The sequence below is a fragment of the Bos javanicus genome, chromosome 25, assembly GCF_032452875.1.
Source record: "Bos javanicus breed banteng chromosome 25, ARS-OSU_banteng_1.0, whole genome shotgun sequence".
Classification (NCBI taxonomy): domain Eukaryota; kingdom Metazoa; phylum Chordata; class Mammalia; order Artiodactyla; family Bovidae; genus Bos; species Bos javanicus.
Window position 1 is genome coordinate 22,665,254 of NC_083892.1, and position 26,067 is coordinate 22,691,320.

At 45.3% G+C, this 26,067-nt stretch overlaps 1 protein-coding gene and 1 non-coding gene across 3 annotated transcripts in view; one reads left to right on the forward strand and one right to left on the reverse strand.

Moving 5' to 3' along the window:
• Window positions 1-370: 370 nt before the first annotated feature.
• The window catches only part of LCMT1 (leucine carboxyl methyltransferase 1), a 69,161-nt gene continuing 43,464 nt past the window's right edge, over window positions 371-26,067 (forward strand). Inside the window, exon 1 of one of the 2 annotated variants that reach the window (XM_061401468.1) lies at window positions 371-619. In XM_061401468.1, coding sequence (XP_061257452.1) covers window positions 513-619 — 107 coding nt within the window. In that variant the 5' untranslated portion in view covers window positions 371-512. The remainder of the gene's footprint in view (window positions 620-26,067) is intronic. The other variant, XM_061401470.1, reaches the window with a different exon arrangement.
• TRNAG-CCC (transfer RNA glycine (anticodon CCC)) lies at window positions 16,660-16,731 on the reverse strand. The gene has a single exon. It is a non-coding gene; the product is annotated as a tRNA-Gly (tRNA).

Below are 26,067 nucleotides of genomic sequence, written 5' to 3' on the forward strand. Positions count from 1 at the left end.
AAGACTGAGCCCCAACTCACTGTTAACACTGACACTTGTTTCTGGCTGTATACTCTGTCCTTCGCCACAACGCTGAGGATCCTGCAAGCTCTTCCGCCTTGAGTTAATTACAGTTATAAAATTCCGTGACTAGTTGTGGAAACCAGGTGGCCTTCCAAAGCAGCTAAGACTACACTTCCCGGAGAGCATTGCGGTGCTCTCTTGCGTCAATTTCAGTTTACTTTTCCCCTCAGGGAATTTCCGGGTTGTGTGGGCGGGGCCAAAGGAGTGATCCAATGGGCATCTCCTCAGACTGAGTGGGTGGGAAATTGTCCAATGAGCATCTCCATAGAGAGGCCAATCAGAGGGAAGCTGGGGCAGCCGCCGCGGGTGGCGTCACTAAACTGCGCCAGCTGAGCCTGGTGGAGCCCAGCCCCTCTCTCCTGCCTTCTCTCCCGCTCACTTTCCTCAGGCGTCCGTCAATCCGGTTTACATGTCTCCGGTGGACGCACCACCCCGAAACCTCCACACCCATGGCTGCTAGCCTGAGGAGGCCCTCTTTCACCACCTGTTCTTCCCCTACTGACACGGACGACGAGGGCGTGCGCGGCACTTGCGAAGATGCTTCTATATGCAAGAGGTGCCTGCCCGGCGCGGGGTTAGGGGCCAGCGTTCCGGGGGTCTGGGGCCTAGGTCGGGGGTGCGGGCTGTGTCTAAGGAATACGCTTTTACGCCAAAAGGCATCGGTCAATTGGTGTGACATCTGTGAAATGCTCAGAGCAGGGATTCATCTACTTCACATTTTATTATCCAACTTTTGCCGTTTGCCAGGCACTGTACCTGCCTGGGGTTATTGTGCCTGGGACATGGCGCCGAACCAGGCAGACATGGACTTGGCCTTCTCGGAGCCACATTTTTGTTGGAAACACGTGAAGCAAGTAATAACTGTAGTTTTGATGGGTTATGAGGAGAAGTGCAGGTCCTCCCTCTTTCATAGGTTATGTTTCAATGGGACTTGTCATGATCCCCATTGTGCACCTGAAACTCAGGCCAGTTAATGGGGGAGATGACCTGTCCAGGGCCACTTAATATTTGCGTGCAGAGCCAGTATTTTCCAGAGCTTTTACCTGTGTGTTATGGGAGTCTACACTTTTAGGGGTGTGGTGAGGGCTGTGTGGCGGACGCTGTGAGCAGAGGTATGTGTCAAGTACCTGAAAGCATGAAAAAGAAAACACGAGGCTTGAGTGTATGCTACTCTTTCATTCATTCAGCAAAAATTATTGAGAGCTTACTTTGTGCCAGGCTTTTCCTTTTGGTTGGTAGGTATTCAGTGATTGAGAACAAAAGATGAACAAGATTGACATGGTGTCTGAACTCACCTGCCTGCTTGGAAAAGGCAGGAAGCAAGTACTTACTCAGGAAGTAGCATAATTACAATTTTGTGTTGTGTGCTTAGAAATACAGTGCACCATTAGAGTTTGTAATTTAGTTGATAATGTTTGAGCTGGGAACAGAAGACTTAAAAAAAAAGAGAATAGGCATGTAGGAGGGTATTCAGGCAGAGCAAAGAAGGCTCATGAACTGTTAGAGGAACTGAATAAATGCCTTGGAAGCTGGGGCCCTGTAGGGACTGAGTCCAGAAAACAAAAGTTTTGGGTTAGGGCTGGTACTTTGTGTAGGTTCTTGGAGACCAAGCATAGTGATTCAGAACATTGACTCTGGAGCCGGACTGTCAGGCTGGTCCCGGCTGTGGATACTTGCGCAGGCTACTACACTACTCTCTGTCTCAATCTCCTGATCTATAAAGTGGGGATGAAATGATATTCAGTCATCTGTAAAGTAAGGATGAAGTGATATTCAATATTAGTAAAGCACTTAGAACAGTGTCTGGCATGTACTAGGTGTTAGTGGTGGGTGATTACATAAATAAATACATTCATAAGTATTAAAGGCGTGAAGGCAGTTCTTGGTGGAATTTGTGGACTTAAATGAACCATACCCAACTTATTTCTTCTCCAGCTTTTGGTTGCTGTTGACTACATCTGTAGCACTGTTGGATTAAGAGCAGTTTTTCTCATATTGGCTGCTGTTTGCTAAGAAAATCAGAAGTGTCTTCAGAATTATCAGAGGAAAATAAAATACTTTTCAAGAGCAGGTTAGGGTTAGGTTTACTTAATATCAATTGGTAATGATTGGCTTATTTAATATTTGTTGGTAATATTTGTGGCCAACTTGCTTGCTCTCGTGTGTGCTAAGTCACTTCACTTGTGTCTGACTCTTTGTGACCCCAATTCTGTAGTCCACCAGGCTCCTCCGTTCCTGGGATTCTCCAGGCAAGAATACTGGAGTGGGTTGCCATGCCCTTCTCCAGGGGATCTTCTCGACCCAGGGATTGAACCTGCGTCTCTTGGGTCTCCTGCATTGACAGGGGGATTCTTTACAACTAGCACTACTTGGAAAATCTGGCCAACTTGCTTACTTAAAGCTAATTAGCTACTATATATAAAAGAGATAACTAAGAAGAACCTACTTTATAGCACAGGAAACTCTACTCAGTACTCCATAATGACCTTTATGGGAAGAGAATCTAAAAAAGAGTGGATATATGTCTATGTATAACTGGTTCACTTTGCTGTAACAGCAGAAACTAATGCAACATTATAAATCAACCATATTCCAATAAAAATGATTTTAAAAAAAAGCAAATTAGCTATAAAATAGTTCAGACACAAAAAGTACAGAGAAATAATGTAACTAGAGCATGTCTTTCCTTGGCTCTCTCTTGGATAGTTTTATAATCTCAGCTCTTCTCTGCTTCGTTTTTTAGTGCCCTCACTGTTCTTCAGCCATCTCAACATTGTAGAGAAAGTTTGGGTTTGGAACTGCAGAGAATCTAAGGCAGTGGTTCCGAGTCTGAACTGCATACTAGCATAGCCTGTGGAGCTTTTAAAAGATATGCAGTTACTTGGGCCCAACTCTGGATCCACTGAATCAGAACCTTCTGGGATGGGTCTTGGGTCTATAAAAACCAGACCTGTTTGCCATCTGGATGCATTTCTTCAGAGCCCCCCCCCCCCTTTTTTTTTGCACCAGGTTTTCTCTCATCTGGAAAAAAACATGCAATGAGATGGTGAGAATCCATAAGTTAATGTTTTAAAAATGTTTTGCAGGATTCGAGGACTTTTGAAGTCTGTGATACTGTGACCTGCCATCTTCCCTGTAACGTTTGGAACCCATGAGTCTAGTAACAAATTCATCTTGTTAAGTAGAGATTCCCTGTGTGAATTGTGGGCACATTACTCTGTTTCTGCCTCAGTTTCCTCATCTTGAAAATGAGGATAGTAATAGTCACTGGCCTTTTGGATGGGAGGATTAAGGATTAAATGAGATCATGCAGAGGTTAGCACAGGATCTGGCACGAAGAAAAGCCTAAAGTAAATTCTTGTTGCTAGTTTTAATTTGCCTCCAGTCTGAATGTTGTTTGTTTGAAGTTACTGAAATAGCTGTGAGTTCGACTGGTTCCTGCCACCCTGAGTTGTAGCTGTAAAATCCCTAAAATAATGTTCAAAGAGCCAGTTAGCTCCCCAGGGCTCCTACTGTTCTGCTGTTTCTTTCTTTCTTTCTTTTTTAATTAATTTATTTATTTGGCTTCACTGGGTCTTAGTTGTGGCATGCTGGATCTTTCATTGCAGCATGCAGGCTCTTGATTGCAGTGCACAGATTCTCTAGTTGTGGCTCGTGGGCTTCGTTGCTGTGTGGAACGTGGGATATTAGTTCCCCAACCAGGGATCAAACCCTTAGTTCCTCTGCATTGGAAGGTGGATTCTTAACCACTGGTCCACCAGGGAAGTCCCTGTTGTTTCTGTTTTAATGTGGTCTCTTCTTTGGTACAGGGCCCTTCCTGGTGTTAGAGAGCTGTTGTGAGGATTAAATGTGGAGTGCCGGGAATTCCCTGGTGGTCCAGTGGCTAAGACTCTGTGCTCCCGATACAGGGGGGCTGGGTTCGATCCCTGGTCAGGGAACTGGTTCCCATGTGCCACAACTAAGACTCTATGCAGCCAAATAAATAAAAATAAATATTTAAAAAAAAAAAAATAAATGTGGAGTGCCTCCAACAGTGCTTGGTACATAGTAGGTGTTCAAAATTGGTGGTCGTTGTCATCAGCAGCATCCCATTGTCCCCAGTCTTCATCATCGTCACTACCACAGACTCTGTCCCTCCTACAGTCCAATAGTTAGAACTCTTGTGATCAGGTATACTAGGTTTATCCCTAAGAATCCTGTCTGATTCAACAGCTATCTATAAAGCACTCAGCGTTCTTGCTAACTTATCCCCACTCCCCATTCCTCCTCTCCTATCGCCCACTTTGCCCCATGCCCCTCAGTCAGTTTCCCACTCTTGTTTACCTTTGACCCCCAGCTCCCTCCTGCAGTCCCCACTGAGTCCTTTGAAATTACTACTCTGATCACCAGCCACCTCTGTTTCCTTAGCTTCTCTTTAGTCATTCCGTCCCTCTCTTTCCACTGACCCTGGCCCTTCCCTGGGGGCATCGTTTACTTGAAGCCAAGTCACACCTCTGTTTTCTCATACCCTGACTGCCCTAGCACACGTGTGTGCTTAGTCGCTTCAGTCATATGTGACTCTCTGCAACCCTATGGACTATGGCCTGCCAGGCTCCTCTGTCAATGGGATCCTCCAGGCAAGAATACTGGAGTGGGTTGTCATTTCCTTCTCCAGGGTCCTAGCATCAGGATGGTCAAAATTTGTGTCCTTACTGCCCTTTGTCTCCTCCCCCCATTTCTTTGAGACCCATGTCCCCAGCATCCTCTCCTCCATATTACTGTTTTCTGTCTGTTTGCTGGTTACTCACCTAATTCACTGACGACTTGGGCACCTGGCCCACAAGCCTTCCTCTGCCTCAGTTCATGCCATCATCATAGTTGACTTTCTAGTGTGTGTGTGCAGGATCCACCCTATAGGCAGGGCACTTGTTTTCTTGAACACCTCGCCTGCAGTGATTACCTCTGCTCATTCGCCTCTCTTACCATTCCTGCCATAATCCCCTGGATTTCCAGGTGCTGTGTATACCACCTCAGAGATGAACAGTGCAGCACCCTCCAACCCCAGTCTCTTCAGCATGCTTGATCAGTTATTTCTGTTCTGCCTTCAAAACCCTAGGACGTCCATGGTTTTCTCCAGCCTTTAGATGCTTCCCTCTAGGCTCCTGCCTGTCAGTTGAGCTCAGAGTTCATAGTCCATTCCCTGGTAATCTCTTGGCAGTGCCTTTATCTCTCTTGCCCTTCATCCTAGTAAACCTCAGACCCTGGATTGAACCAGACTCTCCATTTCCAGCTTGAATACTGATGGTAGAAATCACACAGCAGGACAACTTGGCCCTGTGTGGATTCATGTCAGCCAGTCTCATCTGCACCCTTACAGAGCTGACTCATTCATTCCAGTATGATGCTTTGGCTAGCTCCCTTTCCCACTTTCCAGAGACTTAAATCAGACATTTTTCACTTTCCTCCAACTTTTGATTTACTCCATCTTCCCTTCATCCTCAAGATAACCAGGGTGGTGCCAGGGTATTGCGTCACAGAAAGTGGAAGCCTTCAGATTGGCACTCAGTTAACTTCCCTCCTAGAAACTTTACCACCCTTTCCTACCATGAGAGTTGTCAATGTTCTTTAGCAGAGGCCATTAGAAATATATCTAATTTAGTTAAACAGGGTTTTTTTTTCTTTTAATTGGAGTATAGCTGCTTTCAAAATCACTGCAGATGGTGACTACAGCCATGAAATATAAAGATGCTTACTCCTTGGAAGAAAAGTTATGACCAACCTAGATAGCATATTCAAAAGCAGAGACATTACTTTGCCAACAAAGGTCCATTGGCCAAGGCTATGGTTTTTCCTGTGGTCATGTATGGATGTGAGAGTTGGACTATAAAGAAAGCTGAGTGCCAAAGAATTGATGCTTTTGAACTGTGGTGTGGGAGAAGACTCTTGAGAGTCCCTTGGACTGCAAGGAGATCCAACCAGTCCATCCTAAAGGAGATCAGTCCTGGGTGTTCATTGGAAGGACTGATGCTGAAGCTGAAACTCCAGTACTTTAGCCACCTGATGCAAAGAGCTGACTCATTTGAAAAGACTCTGATGCTGGGAAAGATTGAAGGCAGGAGGAGAGGGGGACGACAGAGGATGAGATGGCTGGATGGCATCACCGACTCGATGGACGTGAGTTTGAGTGAACTCCGGGAGTTGATGATGGACAGGGAGGGCTGGTGCGCTGCGGTTCATGGGGTTGCAAAGAGCAGGACACGACTGAGCAGCTGAACTGAACTGAACTGAACTGAACGTTGCTTTAGGGGCTTCCCAGGTGGCTCAGTGGTAAATAACCTGCCTGCCACGCAGGAGACACAGGTAGACCCGGGTTTGATCCCTACATTGGGATGATCCTCTGGAGGAGAAATTGGCAACCCACTTGAGTATTCTTGCTGGGAAGATCCCATGGACAGAGGAGCCTGGCGGGCTACAGTCCAGGGGGTTGCAGAGTTGGACACGACTACACGTGCACACACACAGCAGCTTTACACTGCTGTGTTAGTTTCTGCTGTTCCACGTAGTGAACCAGCTGTGTATATGTGCATCCCTTCTTTCTTGGATTTCCTTCCTATTTAGATCACCACAGAGCACTGAGTAGAGCTCCCTGCGCTATACAGTGGGCTCTCATTATTTGTCTGTTTTATACATAGTAGTGTCTGTATGCCAGTCTCCTAATCCATCCCACCCCCTCTTCCCACCTTGATGTCCATATGTTTGTTCTCTACATTTGTATCTGTTTCTGCTTTGCATATAGGTTCATCTGTACTATTTTTCTAGATTCCCAACACATTCATTAATATACGGTATTTATTTTTCTCTCTCTGACTTCACTGTGTATGACAGTCTCTAGGTCCATCCACATCTCTGCAAATGGCACAATTTTGTTCCTTTTTATGGTAAACGGATTTAATGACTCATTCTCGTGATAGAGAGCTCACCTCATGGGGAGCTTGGGGGTCTCTCCATAAGGGGTGTTAGAAAGAACTTATAGGATTTAGGCTTTGGTTGGATAATTTGGTGGGGGGTGTTTCAAGGAAGCAGGGATTTGCCCAGGATTGGGTGTTCACAAGAGGTAGAGACAGTTGTGTGATTGCGTAGGTAGCTTAGTCTTTTCGAGGAGATGTGACAGACTTCCCTAGTGGATAAGAGTCCACCCGCCAGTGCAGGGGACACGGGTTTGATCCCTGGTCCAGGAAGATCCCGCATGCTGCGGAACAAGTAAGCCTGGGCGCCACAGCTGCTGAACGCTGTGCACGTAGAGCCCACGCTGTGCACGTAGAGCCCACGCTGTGCAACAAGAGAAGCCACCACAATGAGAAGCCCGAGCACGGCATCAGAGAGTAGCCCCTGCTCAGTGCAACTAGAGAAAGCCTGTGCAAAGCAATGAAGACCTAGCACAGCCTGAAATAAATAAACTCCCCCCCAAAAAAGAATTAAAATAAATTGCAAAATTTATAAAAAAAAAAAAGGTGTGACTAGAGTCAGACAAGCTGTAGTTAATAAAGAAGCTACAGTCACTCAGCATCAGCTGGGGGAGAGGAGTACTTGGGACCCTGCAGCGGGCCTTGGTTTTGTTTGGACAAAATGATGAAGGAGTCCTGGTTTTGTCTCACTTCATCACTGTTTTAGTGTGACCTTGTGCAGGTCGTCCTGTGAGATTGTTTCTGTCCAACCGGAGGACAGTGTGGCCTCTGTGAGCACCAGGCAAGCATCTAACAGCAGTGAAGCCTGGCTCGTGGTGCCAGGCCCTCTCCTGGGGGTTAGTACCACTTTTCTTTATTTTCATCAGGGAGGAGTTGAGTCTTAGAAAGATAGGTGTTGGCCAGGCAGAAGAAAATAAGAGACGTCGAAGAGCATAGAGATCGAAGCTCTTGAGATTGAAGTGTTAGGGGAACTTGACCTCTGGTGGGGTCTGCTACTGCTAAGTCACATCAGTCGTGTCCAACTCTGTGCAACCCCAGAGACAGCAGCCCACCAGGCTCCCCGGTCCCTGGGATTCTCCAGGCAAGAACACTGGAGTGGGTTGCCATCTCCTTCTCCAATGCCTGAAAGTGAAAAGTGAAAGTGAAGTCGCTCAGTCGTGTCAGACTGTAGTGACCCCATGGACTGCAGCCTACCAGGCTCCTCCGTCCACGGGATTTTCCAGGCAAGAGTACTGGAGTGGTTGCCATTGCCTTGTCCGCCGGTGGGGTCTAGGTAGAAAGAATTCTGGAGAGGTTGTCAGAGAACAAAGCAGGAGAGGTCCTGAGGGTTTTAAAGTGGGGGAACTGACATGCTCTGAGTTTGTGTTTGAGAAAAATCCCCAGGGCCTTCCTTGGTGGTCCAGTGGTTAAGAATGCCTGCCAGTGCAGGAGACACGGGTTCGATCCCTGCTTCAGGAGGATCCCCCGTGCTGTGGGCAGCTAGGCCTGTGAGCTGCAACTACTGAGTCCACATTCTAGGTCCCGTGCTTTGCAACAAGAAAAGCCACTGCAACGAGAAGCCGGCTTGCTGCAACTTGAGAAAGCCTGAGAGCAGCCTTGAAGACCTAGCCCAGTCAAAGCTGAATAAAAATTTAAAGAAAAGTCCCCAGCAGCTGTGGGGGAGACAGGCTGGCAACGGATGGAAAGTCTGTTCCGTTTTCTTCCTGTTGGCCGTAGCCCTTGCTCTCCTGACCTGGCACTGAACGTCCTTATTGTCTTGCCCGCTTCTAGTCTGGCCACCTCCCCTGTCCCAAGTGTTTATGCCATGGCCGGGGTGATTTTTTAGAATCACAAATGTTACCCTGTTACTTTATTACTTGAACCTTTTTGATTCTCCTTCCGCCACAAGGTAAAACGTGACACTTGGTGATAGGACACACCTCACCTTTCCTGATCAAATCACGCCCCAGATCTATCCCTGCCAACCGGAAATCTCTGTTTGGTGGTCTCAGAATGACCTCGGGCTTTCGGTAGCTCAGCTGGTAAAGAATCTGCCTCCAGTGCCGGAGACCTGGGTTCGATCCCTGGGTTGGGAAGATCCCCTGGAGAAGGGAATAGCTACCCACTCCAGTATTCTGGCCTGGAGAATTCCATGCAGAGAGGAGCTTGGCCAGTTACAGTCCATGGGGGGACAGACACAACCAAGCAACTTTCACTTTCAGAATGACCTCAAATACATTATTTCCGAAACCGCACTCTAGATCATCTTCCTCAATTTTGTGACAAGCCATCCCTCCCCCGCCCCCTGCCCCCAAGTCAGTGGATGGTGCCCCTTTCCACTTGGCTCACGAGTGAAAAAGATTGGAGTCATCATGGAACTGCCCTTTCACTTACCCTCTCTGCGATCAATTACTCAGACCTTAGAATGTACCTGGAAAATATTTCTGGAATATGTTTCCTCCACCCCCACAGCTGCTGTCTCAGTCCACAGTCATCTGTGATTTGAGCCAGGGCACTAATCTGCCAGTTGAGCTCCCCAGTGGTGCTTCCCTCCCCAAATACAGTTCTCACACCAAAGCCAGAAGTTTGGGAAAGATGCCCAAGCCCATGTCACTCCCTGGTTTAATGGCTTTTTATTGCTAGAGTAGGAAATGGCAACCCACTCCAGTATTCTTGCCTGGAAAATTCCATGGACAGAGGATCCTGGCGGGCCTCAGCCCATGGGGTTGCAAAGAGTCGGACACGACTGAGCGCGCACCCGCTATCGCTGTTAGAAAAATAGCGAAGTTCCTCACGTGGTCCGCCCAGCCTTGCCTGCTCCACCCTGCTTCTCCAATTTTGCTTCCCCTAACTCTTGCCCTTCTCTCTACCTCCCTCTCAGTTCCTCCAGCGTGCCCTGTGCCTGCCTTCCCTGGGGCCTTTGAGCAGGCCAACCTCTCCCAAAATGCTTTCTCCCTCCCTCCCTTGTCTGATCAGCTCCACATCATCCTTCAGACTAATTTCTCCACCTGATGTTCTTTATTGAGACCCTGCTCGGTTTACGGAGGCCCTGTGGTAGTGACAATGTAGAAGTGAATGAAGCAGGCACAGGCGGCGCTCTTGTGGGGCATGTAATGGGGGAAGCAGGTCAGTGCTGGGGAGGAAGTGAGCCCTAGGATGGACAGCTGGGGAAGCAGTGTCCCAGGCAGAGGGTACGAAGGCCTTGGGGCAGGAGCTGGCCCGGCTGGTCCAGGAGTAGAAAGACCCGTGTGAAAGAGGAGGAGAGGAGCTCTTGTGAGGACCCAGCTTCCAGTGTCAGCGAGTTGGGAGCTGCTGGGGGCCTTGGAATGGAAGACATCCACCATCTTGGGGTGGAACAGGATCCTCTCAGCGTCTGTGTTGAGAACGGGCTGTAGGGGGCAGCATGGAGGCAGGGAGACGTGCTCTCAGAATAGCTCAAGTCAGATGCTGGGGGCTTGGATGAGGATTGTAGTGGTAGAGACGCTGGGAATCCATGATTCTGGATACACTGAAGGCTGAGCTGATAAGACTGAGGAGTCATGAGTGTATTGACGAATCAGATATACAGTAGGACAGGAGTCATAGATGGCACCGAGGCTTTTGGCTTGTGTCAGATGTGGCTTCTTCAAGGAGGCCTCTCAGGCACCTGCAGACAAGATAGAGCCCCGTCCCACGTTCTTGGGACACTGTGTGTCCTTGATGGGAATCGGCCCAGGTGTAGTTCAGACATGTTGTTTAGTGTTTGTCTTTCCTCAGAATGAAAACAAAGCAGGGACCTGTCTACTTTAGTGCCCTTCACAGTATAGACATATAGTAAGCATGTGTCGGATGGTTAAAGTGATTAACACTCAGCCACTAAGTCGGGTCTGACTCTTTTCGACTCCATAGACTGTGGCGCACGAGGTTCCTCTGTCCACGGGATTACCCCAAGCAAGAATACTGGAGTGAGTTGCCATTTCCTTCCCTAGAAAATGATTAGACCTGAATACAAGTGCTCAAGATGATACTTCCTAATGTGGTCTTAGAATTCTGGTGTTGTGCTCTGCTGGTTTTCAGCAGTCTGTTAGAAACCAGACCAGGGGCTGTAAGACTGAAAGTCTGTTGTGCAAATTGTAGAAGTTCATTTGATTTCTCAACTGAATCCAAAAATCCACCCCCCTAACCCCCCAACCACCATGGTCATGAAAGCAGGTCACAGGATCACCTCTTAGGAAAGCCGGTGTTTTCCTGAGGGCCCTGGCCTGACCAGCCTACTGACTGCATCTTTACAGCTGTACCCCAGAGAGCAGGGCCCAGCTTCTGACCTGAAATATTTTGAAGGCAAATGCCAGGCTGCTTTCCTATTTTTAATTTGCATTTCTAAAATCACAAGTGAGGCTGAGCATTGTCTGTCTGCTCACACTCATGGATATTTATAGTGCGAATCCACTCTCGATGTCACTGCCCTACTGGGTTGTTGTTTTGTTTTTGTTTGGTTATTTGTATTTTTATTACTGATTTGTAAGGACCTTTTGTATCTGCAATAGTGATCTGATGCTTCACTGTTTGTTGCAGTGTTCTCTTTCAAGCTGTTGCTTGTCTTTTTCAGTGTAGCTTGTACTGTCCATTTCATAATACAGAAATGGTGACTCTTCAGTTTGTAGAGTCTTAACAATGTAACTTTATGTCTTGTGGTTTTTGGGTAAAGCTTTGAAAGGCCATTCTCAATCCTTATAGCATTTTCTTTTAGCACTTCTGTGGCTTTGGCTTTATGGTTAGATCATTCATCTATCTTTATTATTTTGTACATCATAAGATAGCAGTTTTAACTTATTTTTTTCAAAGCTTATTTATTTGGCTTCCCTGAGTCTTCCTTGCTGTGCATGGGCTTTCTCTGGTTGTGGGCGAGCGGGGGCTGCTCTCTAGCTGCCGTGCACAGGCGTCTCATTACAGTGGCTTCTGTTGTCACGGAGCATGGACTCTGGGCATGAGGGCTTCAGTAGTTGCTGCCTGTGGGTTCAGCAGTTGTGGCTTGTAGGCTCTAGGCACTTGGGCTCAGTAGTTTTGGCACCTGGACTTAGTTGCCCTGGAGCATGTGGGATCTTCCCGGACCAGGGATCAAGCCAGTGTCCCCTGAATTACAAGGCAGATTATTAACCACTAGATCACCAGGGAAAGCCTTACCTTAATTTTGTATCCAATTATTAGCCAGTTGTCCCTACACCATCTGTTGAGTGGTCTGTATTTTCCCCATTGATTTGAAATGTCCTTTGTATCATATACCAAATGCAGTAATGCTGAGCACTGAAGAATTGATGCTTTCGAACTGTGGTGTTGGAAAAGACTCTTGAGAGTCCCTTGGACTGCAAGGAGATCCAACCAGTCCATTCTGAAGGAGATCAGCCCTGGGATTTCTTTGGAAGGAATGATGCTAAAGCTGAAACTCCAGTACTTTGGCCACCGCATGCGAAGAGTTGACTCATTGGAAAAGACCCTGATGCTGCGAGGGATTGGGGGCAGGAGGAGAAGGGGACGACAGAGGATGAGATGGCTGGATGGCATCACCGACTCGATTTACATGAATTTGAGTGAACTCTGGGAGTTGGTGATGGACAGGGAGGCCTGGCGTGCTGTGATTCATGGGGTTGCAGAGAGTCAGACATGACTGAGCGACTGAACTGAACTGAACTGAACTGAATGCATATGTCATTCTTGTAGTTGAAATTTTGTTTTCATTTTTATGTCTGAAAACTTCTGAGTAACAAAATTATTCAGTTGTGAATTGATTCAGAGCTTCCATAGCTTGCTTCACAGGGTAAGGGTAGATTTATAGCAGGGTTATCAGAATTTTCTAAGTCCATTTGAGCAGCTGTGGTTTAGGAAGAAGGAAAATGAAGGAATGCTAGCAAGAGACACATTTTGTGTCTGAAACTGTCCCTTTTCATCAGGAAAGCAGTAGCTTTTTGGGAAGGCCTACCCTGTAGACTTCCGTGTACTTCTCATCAGCTAAGGTTAGGACACACGGCTCCGCTTTTGGGTGCAGGAAAGTGTGCACCCAATAGGGCAGATTGCTGCTTCAAACCACATTGGGGTCCTCTTAGGCAAGGGGGCGAGTGCGTATCGCAGAAGGGACTTGGAGGATGTGCTACATCCTTCATCTTTTTCCCCTCGAGAATTTCCTCAGATAGTCATATTTTTTAAAGACCGTTTTTTATAATTTTATTTACTTTTGGCTGTGCTGGGTGTTTGTTGCTATGCAGGCTTTTCCGTAGTTGCAGCGAGTGGCGGCTACTCTCTAGTTGCGGTGCACGGCTTCTCACAGTGGTGGATTCTCTTGTTGCCGAGCCTGGGCCCCAGAGCACAGGCTCAATAGTTGTGGCACATGGGCTTAGTTGCTCTGCAGCATGTGGGATCTTTCCAGATCAGGGCTCAAACCCGCATCTCCTGCATTGGCAGGCGGATTCTTTACCACTGAGCGACAGGGAGGCCTGGCGTGCTGTGATTCATGGGGTCGCAAAGAGTCGGACACGACTGAGCGACTAAACTGAACTGAACTGAACCAAGGAAAGCTCCCTCAGATGTTGTTAGAAGGGTGGCAAGGAGAGGGAGATAATTTATACAGAGTAAGATACTCAGTTTGACGAGTGTTGGCAGTTGCATATATCTGTGTACCACCACCTGAAACAAGATATAAAATACGTCTGAGACTCCAGAAAGTTCCCTTGTATCTCTAGTTGGTCTCTTCACCAACTAGAGATGGTTGGTAACCCAGCAACCATTTTTCTGATTTGGGTTCTCACGGGTTTCCCAATTCTAGAATGTCATATAAATGGAATCATACAAAATGCATTCTTTTTGTGTCTTCTTTCACTCAAGATGGTCTTTGAGATTCATCCATGTTGTGCACATTGTCAAAGATAAAGCTGGATGCCAGTTAAAGTGGTAAAGTCAGATATTTTAATAAGTAATAACTATTGCAACAGGGAAAAGAATCCAGCATGAACTGAATTCAACTCTGATTTGTATAGAGGGTATCTAAGGGGAGAATGAGGGAGGAAGCAGGGGAACGAGCCAGGAGTCAGTAGAATCAGAGAAAAATTATAGAAAGTGTGAAAAAGGGATTAGTCCATGTGAAACTATCTGGATTTGCTAACTGGGAGACAGCAAGGCTTTATCTTCAGGTGTTGCCTGGAACAAACAGTAAATTCTTCTTGAGTTTTCTCAGGTCCACACCCTAATGGGGATTGGAGACATCCTTAGGGGTGTGGCCTTGAGCTGTTAGAAACTCTGTTGTTTGCTCAGGTCTTTATATTGTAGGCCAAGATCGAGGTCTAGTCCAGGAGGGCTCAGTGGAGCCTGGCTAGAGTGTGGTCAAGGAGAGAATCTTTGTCAGTGTAAAATGGCTTGCTCCTTTGTGTGCTGTGTGAATACACCATGATTTGTTCATCCATTCAGCCGATGATGAACATTAGAGTTGTGTCTAGTTTTCGGCCATTCTGAATGGACTGCAATGAACATTCTTATATAAACCTTAAATTTCTCTTGGATCCAAGAGTAGAATTGGTTAGTCATAGGGTGAGTATTCATTTAACTGCAGACTAATTTCCAAAGTGGTTTATCAGATTATACTTCCCACCAGCAATGTGTCAAAGCTCTGGTTGCTCCATATCCTCGTTTAACATTCATCAGTGGGTATGCAATAGCATTTCATTATGGCCTTAAATGGCATTTCCTTGGTGACAGATGTATACTTATTGGCTATTCCTACATCGTCATTTGTGAATTACCTATTAAAGCCCTTTCCTATTTTTGTTGATGATGGTAATGTTGATTTTGACTTGTTAGAGTTCATTATATATTTTGGATAGAGATCCTTTTTCAGATGGATGTGTTTTAAATATACATACGCATATAGGAAAATGTGGTGGTGTGTGTGGTCATTTTGTCACTAAATTGTGACCAACTGTTTGCAACCCTCTGCACTGTAGCCTGCCAGGCTCCTCTGTCCATTGTCCAGGCAAGAATACTGGAGTGGGTTGCCATTTCCTTTGCTAGGGGACCTTCCCAACTTGGGGATCGAAACCTGGTCTCCTGCATTGCAGGTAGATTCTTTACCGACTGAGCCACCAGGGAAGCCCAACATGTAGGAAAGTGAGCTGCCTTGGCACTCTGGGTAAAAAAACCAACTGGCAGCACTGGTATAGGTCTATTTCTGTCTCATCGATCTATTTTTCCACCTTTATGCTGAGACCACACTGTTTTGATTACTTCAGTTTTATAGTGGGTCTTAAAATTAAGTAGTATTAAGCAGTTTTAGTTCTCCAACTTCACTCTTCTTTTGAAGATTTGTTTGGGCTATTTTAGATCCTTTGTGTTTCCATTGTAGAATCAATTGTTAGTTTCTTAAAAAAAAAAAAAAGCTGGCTAGGGTTTTGACTTGGAGTTAGTTAAAAACTCAGCATTATTCAGGTCCATGGCATCCTGTTACTATGTTCTGTGTTATATTAATTACATTTTCTGGTTTTTTTTTTGATTGTTGTTAAAAAGTTAGATATGGGACATTACACCAAGGGGACTGACTTGATTCTCCTACTTATTTCACTCTCTGTAAATGTAGGTTCCTTTTCCGTTTACACTTTGCCCACTATTCAATGACTTCTTACAAGCAAGACAGTAGATTGTAGATCATATTACTCCTTGTAAAGTAATTAGATGTTACATGAAGCCAAGAGGCCATGCCAGTAGTCTCCTTTGGGAGGAAACTATCTTGTGAGTCTTCTTAGTTACTCAGACCCAGTTTTTCAGGTAATTGATCCCTTAAGGTCTGCCGATCTACTCAGGAAAGCAGCAAGCTTTCCAGAGTTCCCAAGAAGGAAGCGAATCCAGACTCTGTTTAGGTACAGAGTCTATCAGCCTCAAGACTTTACTTCCTGTCTTCCATTTATAAACCAAGAATGAAACCAACAGGAAATAGAAACCAAAAACTGCAACTAAAAGATGTAAAAGAACAACAATGAATTTAAAAATTAGAGCAGTATCTTAAAGACCACAGGGCTTCCCTGGTGGCTCTGACAGTAAAAAATCTGCCTGCAATGCAGGAGACCTGGGTTGGATCCCTGTATTGGGAAGATCCTCTGGAGAAGGGAATGGCTATCCATTCCAAAAGAACAACAATGAATTTAAAAATTAGAGCAGTATCTTAAAGACCACAGGGCTTCCCTGGTGGCTCTGACAGTAAAAAATCTGCCTGCAATGCAGGAGACCTGGGTTGGATCCCTGTATTGGGAAGATCCTCTGGAGAAGGGAATGGCTACCCATTCCAGTGTTCTCCCTGGGGAATTCCATGGACAGAGGAGCTTGTCGGGCTACAGTCCATGGGGTTGCAGAGTCAGACACAACTGAGCGACTAACTCTTTCACTTAAAGACCACAAGCAGTGTACAGTTAAAATCCCTAACTGAAGAGTTCAGGTTTTTTTAAGCACAAGCCACCTGTTCTCCTTGCTTGGCCCTGTAATAAACCTTTCTCTGCTTAAAAAAAAAAAAAAGAAAAATGCCAAACTTGAAAAAATTTTTAAAGAAATATTTTAAATTATTTATGTATTTTTTGGCTGTGCTGGGTCTTAGTTGTGGCACAAGGGATCTATTTTTTTAGTTGTGGCATGAGAACTCTTAGTTGAGGCATGTGGGATCTAGTTCTCTGACCAGGGATTGAACCTGGGCTCCCTGCATTGGGAGTGCAGAGTCCTAGCCACTGGACCACCAGGAAAGTCCCCCAAACTTGAAAATTAATGCTGAGAATACTCATTGATTTTTTTTGTTGTTGTTGTTGCAATTGCATATATATGGAATTACATAGCTACATATGCATCTATGGGCTTCTCTCATGGCTCAGCTGGTAAAGAATCTGCAATGTGGGAGACCTGGGTTTGATTTCTGGGTTGGGAAGATCTCCCGGAGAAGGGAATGGCTACCCAATCCAGTATTCTCACCTGGAGAATCCCATGGACTGTGTAGTCCATGGGGTCGCAGAGTCAAACACAACTGAGCAGCTTTCACATACATATACATCTATAAGTAGTTAAACAATACACAAACACACGCACACATGACAAATTCGTACTATTTAAGCACCTGAAACATTGGGTGGGCGTGCATGCTCAGTTACTTCAGTTGTGTCCAACTCTTTGCAACCCTATGGACTGTAGCCCTCCAGGCTCCTCTGTCCTTGGGATTCTCCAGGGGAGAATACTGGAGTGAGTTGCCATGCCCTCCTCCAGGGGATCTTCCTGACCCTAAGATTGAACCTGCAACTCCTGTGTTTCCTGCCTTGCAGGCAGATTCTTTACCAGTGAGCCACTGGGGAAGCCCGGAAACGTTGGGGGTGGGGTCTGAATCCACGTGGGTAAGTAGGTTTGTAAGCTGCGTGGGCGCAGGAGGGCCTAGAGGAGCTATCCCACGTTGAAGGTCAGGAAGGGTGGCGGTGAGAAGATACCCCTCGTCCAAGGTAAGGAGCAATGGCTGCGCTTTGCTGGAGTAGCAGTGAAGAGATACCCCACGCCCAAGGTAAGAGAAACCCAAGTAAGACAGTAGGTGTTGCAAGAGGGCATCAGAGGGCAAACACACTGAAACCATAATCACAGAAAACTAGTCAATCTAATCACACTAGGACCACAGCCTTGTCTAACTCAATGAAACTAAGCCATGCCCATGGGGCAACCCAAGACGGGTGGGTCATGGTGGAGAGATCTGACAGAATGTGGTCCACTGGAGAAGGGAATGGCAAATCACTTCAGTATTCTTGCCTTGAGAACCCCATGAACAGTATGAAAAGGCAAAATGATAGGATACTGAAAGAGGAACTCCCCAGGTCAGTAGGTGCCCAATATGCTACTGGAGATCAGTGGAGAAATAACTCCAGAAAGAATGAAGGAATGGAGCCAAAGTAAAATAATACCCAGCTGTGGATGTGACTGGTGATAGAAGCAAGGTCTGATGCTCTGAGAGCAATATTGCATAGGAACCTGGAATGTCAGGTCCATGAATCAAGGCAAATTGGAAGTGGTCAAACAGGAGATGGAAAGAGTGAATGTCAACATTCTAGGAATCAGCGAACTCAAATGGACTGGAATGGGTGAATTTAACTCAGATGACCATTATATCTACTACTGCAGGCAGGAATCCCTCAGAAGAAATGGAGTGGCCATCATGGTCAACAAGAGAGTCCGAAATGCAGTACTTGGATGCAATCTCAAAAACAACAGAATGATCTCTGTTCGTTTCCAAGGCAAACCATTCAATATCACAGTAATCCAAGTCTATGCCCCAACCAGCAACGCTGAAGAAGCTGAAGTTGAATGGCTCTATGAAGACCTACAAGACCTTTTAGAACTAACACCCAAAAAAGATGTCCTTTTCATTATAGGGGACTGGAATGCAAAAGTAGGAAGTCAAGAAACACCTGGAGTAACAGGCAAATTTGGCCTTGGAATACGGAATGAAGCAGGGCAAAGACTAATAGAGTTTTGCCGAGAAAATGCACTGGTCATAACAAACACCCTCTTCCAACAACACAAGAGAAGACTCTATACATGGACATCACCAGATGGTCAACACCGAAATCAGATTGATTATATTCTTTGCAGCCAAAGATGGAGAAGCTCTATACAGTCAGCAAAAACAAGACCAGGAGCTGACTGTGGCTCAAACCATGAACTCCTTATTGCCAAATTCAGACTTAAACTGAAGAAAGTAGGGAAAACCACTAGACCATTCAGGTATGACCTAAATCAAATCCCTTATGATTATACAGTGGAAGTGAGAAATAGATTTAAGGGCCTAGATCTGATAGATAGAGTGCCTGATGAACTATGGACGGAGGTTCGTGACATCGTACAGGAGATAGGGATCAAGACCATCCCTGTGGAAAAGAAATGCAAAAAAGTAAAATGGCTGTCTGGGGAGGCCTTACAAATAGCTGTGAAAAGAAGAGAAGTGAAAAGCAAAGGAGAAAAGGAAAGATAAAAACATCTGAATGCAGAGTTCCAAAGAATAGCAGGAAGAGATAAGAAAGCCTTCTTCAGCAATCAATGCAAAGAAATAGAGGAAAACAACAGAATGGGAAAGACTAGAGATCTCTTCAAGAAAATCAGAAATACCAAAGGAACATTTCATGGAAAGATGGGCTCGATAAAGGACAGAAATGGTATGGACCTAACAAAAGCAGAAGATATTAAGAAGAGATGGCAAGAATACACAGAAGAACTGTACAAAAAAGATCTTTATGACCCAGATAATCACGATGGTGTGATCACTGACCTAGAGCCAGACATCCTGGAATGTGAAGTCAAGTGGGCCTTAGAAAGCATCACTATGAACAAAGCTAGTGGAGGTGATAGAATTCCAGTTGAGCTATTCCAAATCCTGAAAGATGATGCTGTGAAAGTGCTGCACTCAATATGCCAGCAAATTTGGAAAACTCAGCAGTGGCCACAGGACTGGAAAAGGTCAGTTTTCATTCCAATCCCAAAGAAAGGCAATGCCAAAGAATGCTCAAACTACCACAGAATTGCACTCATCTCACACGCTAGTAAAGTAATGCTCAAAATTCTCCAAGCCAGGCTTCAGCAGTATGTGAACCGTGAATTCTGATGTTCAAGCTGGTTTTAGAAAAGGCAGAGGAACCAGAGATCAAACTGCCAGCATCCGCTGGATCATGGAAAAAGCAAGAGAGTTCAAGAAAAGCATCTATTTCTGCTTTATTGACTATGCCAAAGCCTTTGACTGTGTGGATCACAATAAACTGTGGAAAATTCTGAAAGAGATGGGAATACCAGACCACCTGATCTGCCTCTTGAGAAATTTGTATGCAGGTCAGGAAGCAAGAGTTAGAACTGGACATGGAACAACAGACTGGTTCCAAATAGGAAAAGGAGTACGTCAAGGCTGTATATTGTCACCCTGTTTATTTAACTTCTATGCAGAGTACATCATGAGAAACGCTGGACTAGAAGAAACACAAGCTGGAATCAAGATTGCAGGGAGAAATATCAATAACCTCAGATATGCAGATGACACCACCCTTATGGCAGAAAGTGAAGAGGAACTCAAAAGCCTCTTGATGAAAGTGAAAGTGGAGAGTGAAAAAGTTGACTTAAAGCTCAACATTCAGAAAACAAAGGTCATGGCATCCGGTCCCATCACTTCATGGGAAATAGATGGGGAAACAGTGGAAACAGTGTCAGACTTTATTTTTCTGGGCTCCAAAATCACTGCTGATGGTGATTGCAGCCATGGAATTAAAAGATGCTTACTCCTTGGAAGGAAAGTTATGACCAACCTAGATAGCATATTTAAAAGCAGAGACATTACTTTGCCAACAAAGGTTCGTCTAGTCAAAGCTATGGTTTTTCCTGTGGTCATGTATGGATGTGAGAGTTGGACTGTGAAGAAGGCTGAGCACCGAAGAATTGATGCTTTTGAGCTGTGGTGTTGGCGAAGACTCTTGAGAGTCCCTTGGACTGCAAGGAGATCCAACCAGTCCATTCTGAAGGAGATCAGCCCTGGGATTTCTTTGGAAGGAATGATGCTAAAGCTGAAACTCCAGTACTTTGGCCACCTCATGCAAAGAGTTGACTCATTGGAAAAGACTGATGCTGGGAGGGATTGGGGGCAGGAGGAGAAGGGGACGACAGAGGATGAGATGGCTGGATGGCATCACTGACTCGATGGATGTCTCAGTGAACTCCGGGAGTTGGTGATGGACAGGGAGGCCTTGCGTGCTGCGATTCATGGGTCGCAAAGAGTCGAACACGACTGAGCGACTGATCTCATCTGATCTGAAAGTAGTCAAGTTAATTTCCGTGAAGGTTCCACAGCTTGAACAAACTACTTAGGGTTGTTTTGAGGGTGCTGTTTGTTTCTGTTCGTCAGGCATGTGAATAACGCCTGGCATGCAGTAAGCACATGGTGAGTCTGTAGAAGTGAAACAAACCAGTCGCTGCCTTGTTCCTGCTAGTCTGAGACAGCAGGGAGGGTCCCTTCCCATTCCCTGAATCCTCTGATGAAGAAATCCCTGTTGGAGGACGTTTCACAACTTTCCATGAATTTTCCAGTATTGCAGTTGACACTCATGCAAATAGCATGGAATCAATCAATGTTTCTTTAATGAATAGGTGGTTGGGCCAGATCATTGTTTCCCATGGGAGGAATATGAGACGGTTTCAGGCGGGAACAGAGATAGATGTTTTAAATGTTAATAGTTAGGTATTTGTTACAGTGTGTGTTAGAAGGAAATATTAGGTAGCACCTCAGAGCTGAGTACTAAGAAAATTGAGTTTATTTAAAGACATATTACTTTGGGGAGAGGGTGTGGGGGAGGGAAGGATTGAGAGTTTGAGGTTAGCAGGTACAAACTATTATATATAGGATGGATAAGCAATAGGGTCCTACTGTATACCCCAGGGAACTGTATTCAGTATCCGGTGATAAAGCATAATGGAGAAGAGTATGAAAACGAATATATTAATAGATTTATGTATAGCTGAGTCACTTTGCTGTACAGGAGAAATTAACATAACATTGTAAGTCAGCTACACTTCAGTAAAATAAATTTTTGAAAAAGACATATTACTTTGACTAGGTGTACGTGAGTGTCATGAACATTTTGAAAGCATTACTGGATTGAATGAAGATTGAGTGACTCAGGTCTTTCCAAATCTGAGAGTTTTGACTCTTCAGTTCTGAGTTTGAAACTTGAAATCAGGATATTCAGATGGAAGGGATGTTTTCTGAGTTTGGGAAATGAGTGCAATCATGGACATGACAGCAGGCCTAGGTGCTCAGCACCAGGGAGATCCCTGCTGTTAACATTTCACTATCTACTTTATATGTCTTATGCATTCATTCTAACAAACGTAGGGACGTCCTGGCCATGTAATCTTGTAGCCTATCTTGTCGACCTGATACTGTAAGTCCAGGTTCAGTGGTCTTATAAAAAAAACCTTTGTGTTCATTCCTAATTATTTCCTGAGGATAAAATCCCGGTAAGTGGGACTGTCGGCCGTTGTGTTCACACGTGACTCTGGCTTTTTGTACCTGTTACCACAGGGCCTTGAAGCCAGTTTGGACAGTGGTGCCCTTTCTTCTCATCCCTCTCCAAAGCCAGGTTCTACTGAAAAAGAGTTTTATTGCAGATTTGTTAGGAGCACTACTGCTCTCTGGTTTTGCTTTCATCTTCATTTTGGTTTTTTTTGTGATCATCAGTAAGGCTGAGCTTTTTGTTGGTTCACTGGCCAGTTGCTTCTTTTGTGAATGGTTCATTTTTGTCCTTTACCCATTCTTCAGTGATACTCGTTTTTTCCCTTACTAATGAGTCCTGTATGTTGTAAGGATATTAGCACTTTGTGACTTGTTACACATTATTTTTCTAGTGAAATAATTGGCTTTTATGTTTGTTTATGAAGTCCAAAGTTACTGTCGCTCTTTTTGTATTAATTCAGTTTTGGCTGCACTGGGTCTTTGTCGCTGCTCTCGGGCTCTCTCCAGTTGTGGTGTGCAGACTTCTCACTGCAGTGGCTTCTCTTGCTGTGGAGCGTGGGTTCTAGGGCACTCGGGCTTCAGTGGCTGCAGCACAAGGTATCAGTTGCATCATGGCCAAACTTACTGTTGCTCTTGTTGTGAAGACAATATTAATTTTTTGGTGGGAAAAATTAATTTAAAAAGAAACAGAATAGCATCATTTAAAAATGGCAAATATTCCTCTCGTTAGTTATTTCATTGCTAAATGTTGACATCTGGTGAGTCCCTTATAGTCAAAGTGGTTCGTCACAGTTCAGTACTATTTTTTTTTAACTTTATTTTTTACTTATTTTTAAGTTAATTTTCATTGGAATATAGTTGCTTTACATTGTGGTGTTAGTTTCTACTGTAACAGCAAAATGAATCAGCCTTACATATACATATATCGCCTCCCTTCTGGATTTCCTTCCCACTCAGGTCACCACAGAGCGTTAAGTAGAGTTCCCTGTGGTATACAGTAGGTTCTCATTAGTTATTTTATACATAGTATCAACAGTGTGTGTATGTCAGTCCCAGTCTCCCAGTTCCTCCCACCATCTTCCCTTCCCCTGCTTGGTATCCATACATTTGCTCTCTGTGTCTGTGTCTCTCTTTCTGCTTTGCAAATAGGATCATCTCTACCGTTTTTCTAGATTCCACTGCCTGCTGCCAAGTCGCTTCAGTCGTGTCCAACTCTGTGTGACCCCATAGACGGCAGCCCACCAGGCTTCGCCATCCCTGGGATTCTCCAGGCAAGAACACTGGAGTGGGTTGCCATTTCCTTACATATATACATTAATACACAATATTTGTTTTTCTCTTTCTGACCTGCTTCATTCTGTGTGACAGTCTCTAGGTCCATCCACATAGCTACAAATGACCCAATTTCATTCCTTTTTATGGCTGAGTAATACTCCATTGTTTATTTGTAGCACATCTTTATCTTCTCTGTGATGGACACTTAGGTTGCTTCTGTACTACTTTTTAAAATCGAAGTATAGTTGATTTACATTATTTTCAGGCAGTACAGCTAGGTGATTTCAGTTATGCATGTGTATGTGACAGTACTATCTGAGCCATTCTGTGATGCACATGGTCTTGGATTTTAACTTTTCTGAAATCAGATGTGTCTTAACTCTCAACATTACTTTTGGTCACTGTCAAGTGACATCAGAGGTGTCCTTACCTGTGCAAGCAGACACAGGGTTATTCCTGATGGCATGGCCTGGTTGGAAAGCTGTGACCACAGCCCCCGGTGCTTTAGTCCACCTACCTTTTAAGGCCATTTGAAGAAAGACACAAATCCTGTTTGCTGTTGAAAATCATTCCTTAATATCTTCTGATGAGATCAAGAAAGAGCCAGTAGCCAAACTTCCAGGTTGAGGGTCAGCTGCTTGGAAGAAAATCTCAGAGAGAATGTTGGAGATCTCTTAAGAAATGCACCCTTAGGGGCTTCCCTGGTAGCTCAGTGGTTGAGACTCTGCCTGCCAATGCAGGGGGCATGGGTTCAATCCCTGATCCAGGAAGATCCCACATGCCATGGAGCGACTAAGCCCGTGTGCACGACTACTGAGCCTGTGTTCTAGAATCCGGGAGCCACAACTACTGAAGCTCGCACGCCTGGAGCCCAGGCTCTGCAACAGGAGAAGCCACTGCAGTGAGAAGCTCCTGCACAACTAGAGAGTGGCCTGTGCTTTCTGCAGCCAGAGGCAAGCCGCGAGCAGCAGTGAAGACCCAGCACAGGCAAAATGAATAAATCAACAAATATTAAAGGAAAGAAATACATCCTCACCAATGCCCTTGGTGACACAGAGGTCAGTATTGTGTGGAAAGGCACAGACATCCTGAAAGTGAGGGCTTAGCCAGCTTACCTCACACTTTTTTCTGTCTGTACAAGACAGAGGGAGATGATGACACTCTGGCCCAATAAAGGAGCTTTTTCAATAATTACAAAAGTAAAATTCTAAGCAATTAAAAAAGAAACATTCGCTGGTAGTGTTTTTTTAATTTATTTTTTCAATCTTGAAATTGATGGTGTCTTAGATATGACGAAATATAGTCTACGTTTTATGAACCTCTTGCTGTCCCCAGTTCTTTTGGTTTTGTTTTTTTTTTTTTCCAGCCGCCCTATGCAGCCTGTGGGATCTTAGTTCCGCTGCATTGGGGGTGTGGAGTCTTAACCGCTGGACCATCAGGGAAAGTCCCCTAGTTCCTGTTATAGATGACTGGTTGGTACTGATTGTGTAGGTGACTGTTACCTGCTCAGCTGCCTTGGCGGCCTGTAGATCCTGAATCACGGTGCTCACCTCCCTTCGGACTTCCCAGGAGCAGCGCCCAGCAGCGCCCTCTTCTTTCCTCTTGCCAGCAGTGTGTTAGTCTTTTTATCTTGGCTGCTCTCCCAGGCTAAGCTGTGAGATCCTTTTTAACTCCGAGGCATGGTAACCACTGGCAGTCATCTGGATTTGAGGACTGGGGAGAGACATGTGATGGTAACCTTAGGAAGCAGGAGTCATGGGAACTAGTGATCAGGGGTCCTTGGGTTATGTCCATGTGTCTCCCCAAGTGATTGGGGGGAGGTCCTTGGCTTGTGTCCATGCCTCGCCCCACCTTTTGTACTGCCAGACATCACTGACCACGCCCCATGTGCTGTGGGGATCCATCCCAGGCTCCTGCCAGGCCCTGTATGACCTGAGTCTGCTCTCTCCAACCTCCTCTCCAGTTTCTCCTGTTTTCTTACTCTCCTCCAGCCCTCCCTATTTCCTGCTTCCACATTCCACATCCACCCCCACCCCCAAGCGTTTCTCCCTGCAGTTCCTCCTGTCTTGAATGCCTTTTGCACAGCTGCCCTTCCCTAATTCTCTAGGACTCAGCTCAGCCATGCCGTGTAAGAGAGGCTTTCCCTTTAACCTCTACTATAGCTCCTCCATTCACCATATAATTACTTCCCTCGTTTGTCGTGATCTCTCTCTGTCGCTTCTCTGTTTTGTTCACCACTGTAATCCAATGCCCGGCACTTAGCAGACAACAAATACTGCTAGACTCTCAATAAACATTGCTGGACTGAATCAATAGTATTAAATCGACTGATAATGCAGAGTTGGAAGGAATAGAAACTGCTCCTTGTTATCCAAGAGGCCACTAATGACTCCAGCAGGGAACACTTAGAGGGAGGCAAATTGATCGGCTTTTCAGCAGTTTGAGCTTCTTGGTGGTGGGGTGAGTGCCTTCTCTGTGGGGAGTAGTCAACAGTGGTTCTGTGTTGTCAACAGGATTCTTGCCCTGGATGTGGGGCAGGAACAGTTTGACCTGTATTCTCATCACATCTACATCATCTACCCATCTTGCAACTGCACATATGACTTTTACCACTAGATGGCGAGAAATGATTCCTAAATCAGTGTTTCTTTTTTCTTTTTCTTTTTGGTTATTGTTTGCTTGTGGTATCTTAGTTCCCCCACCAGGGATTGAACCTATGTCTGTTGCAGTGGAAGCTCAGAGTTGCAAGTCTACCGCTGGACCGCCAGGGAGTTCTCAAGAACACTTTTT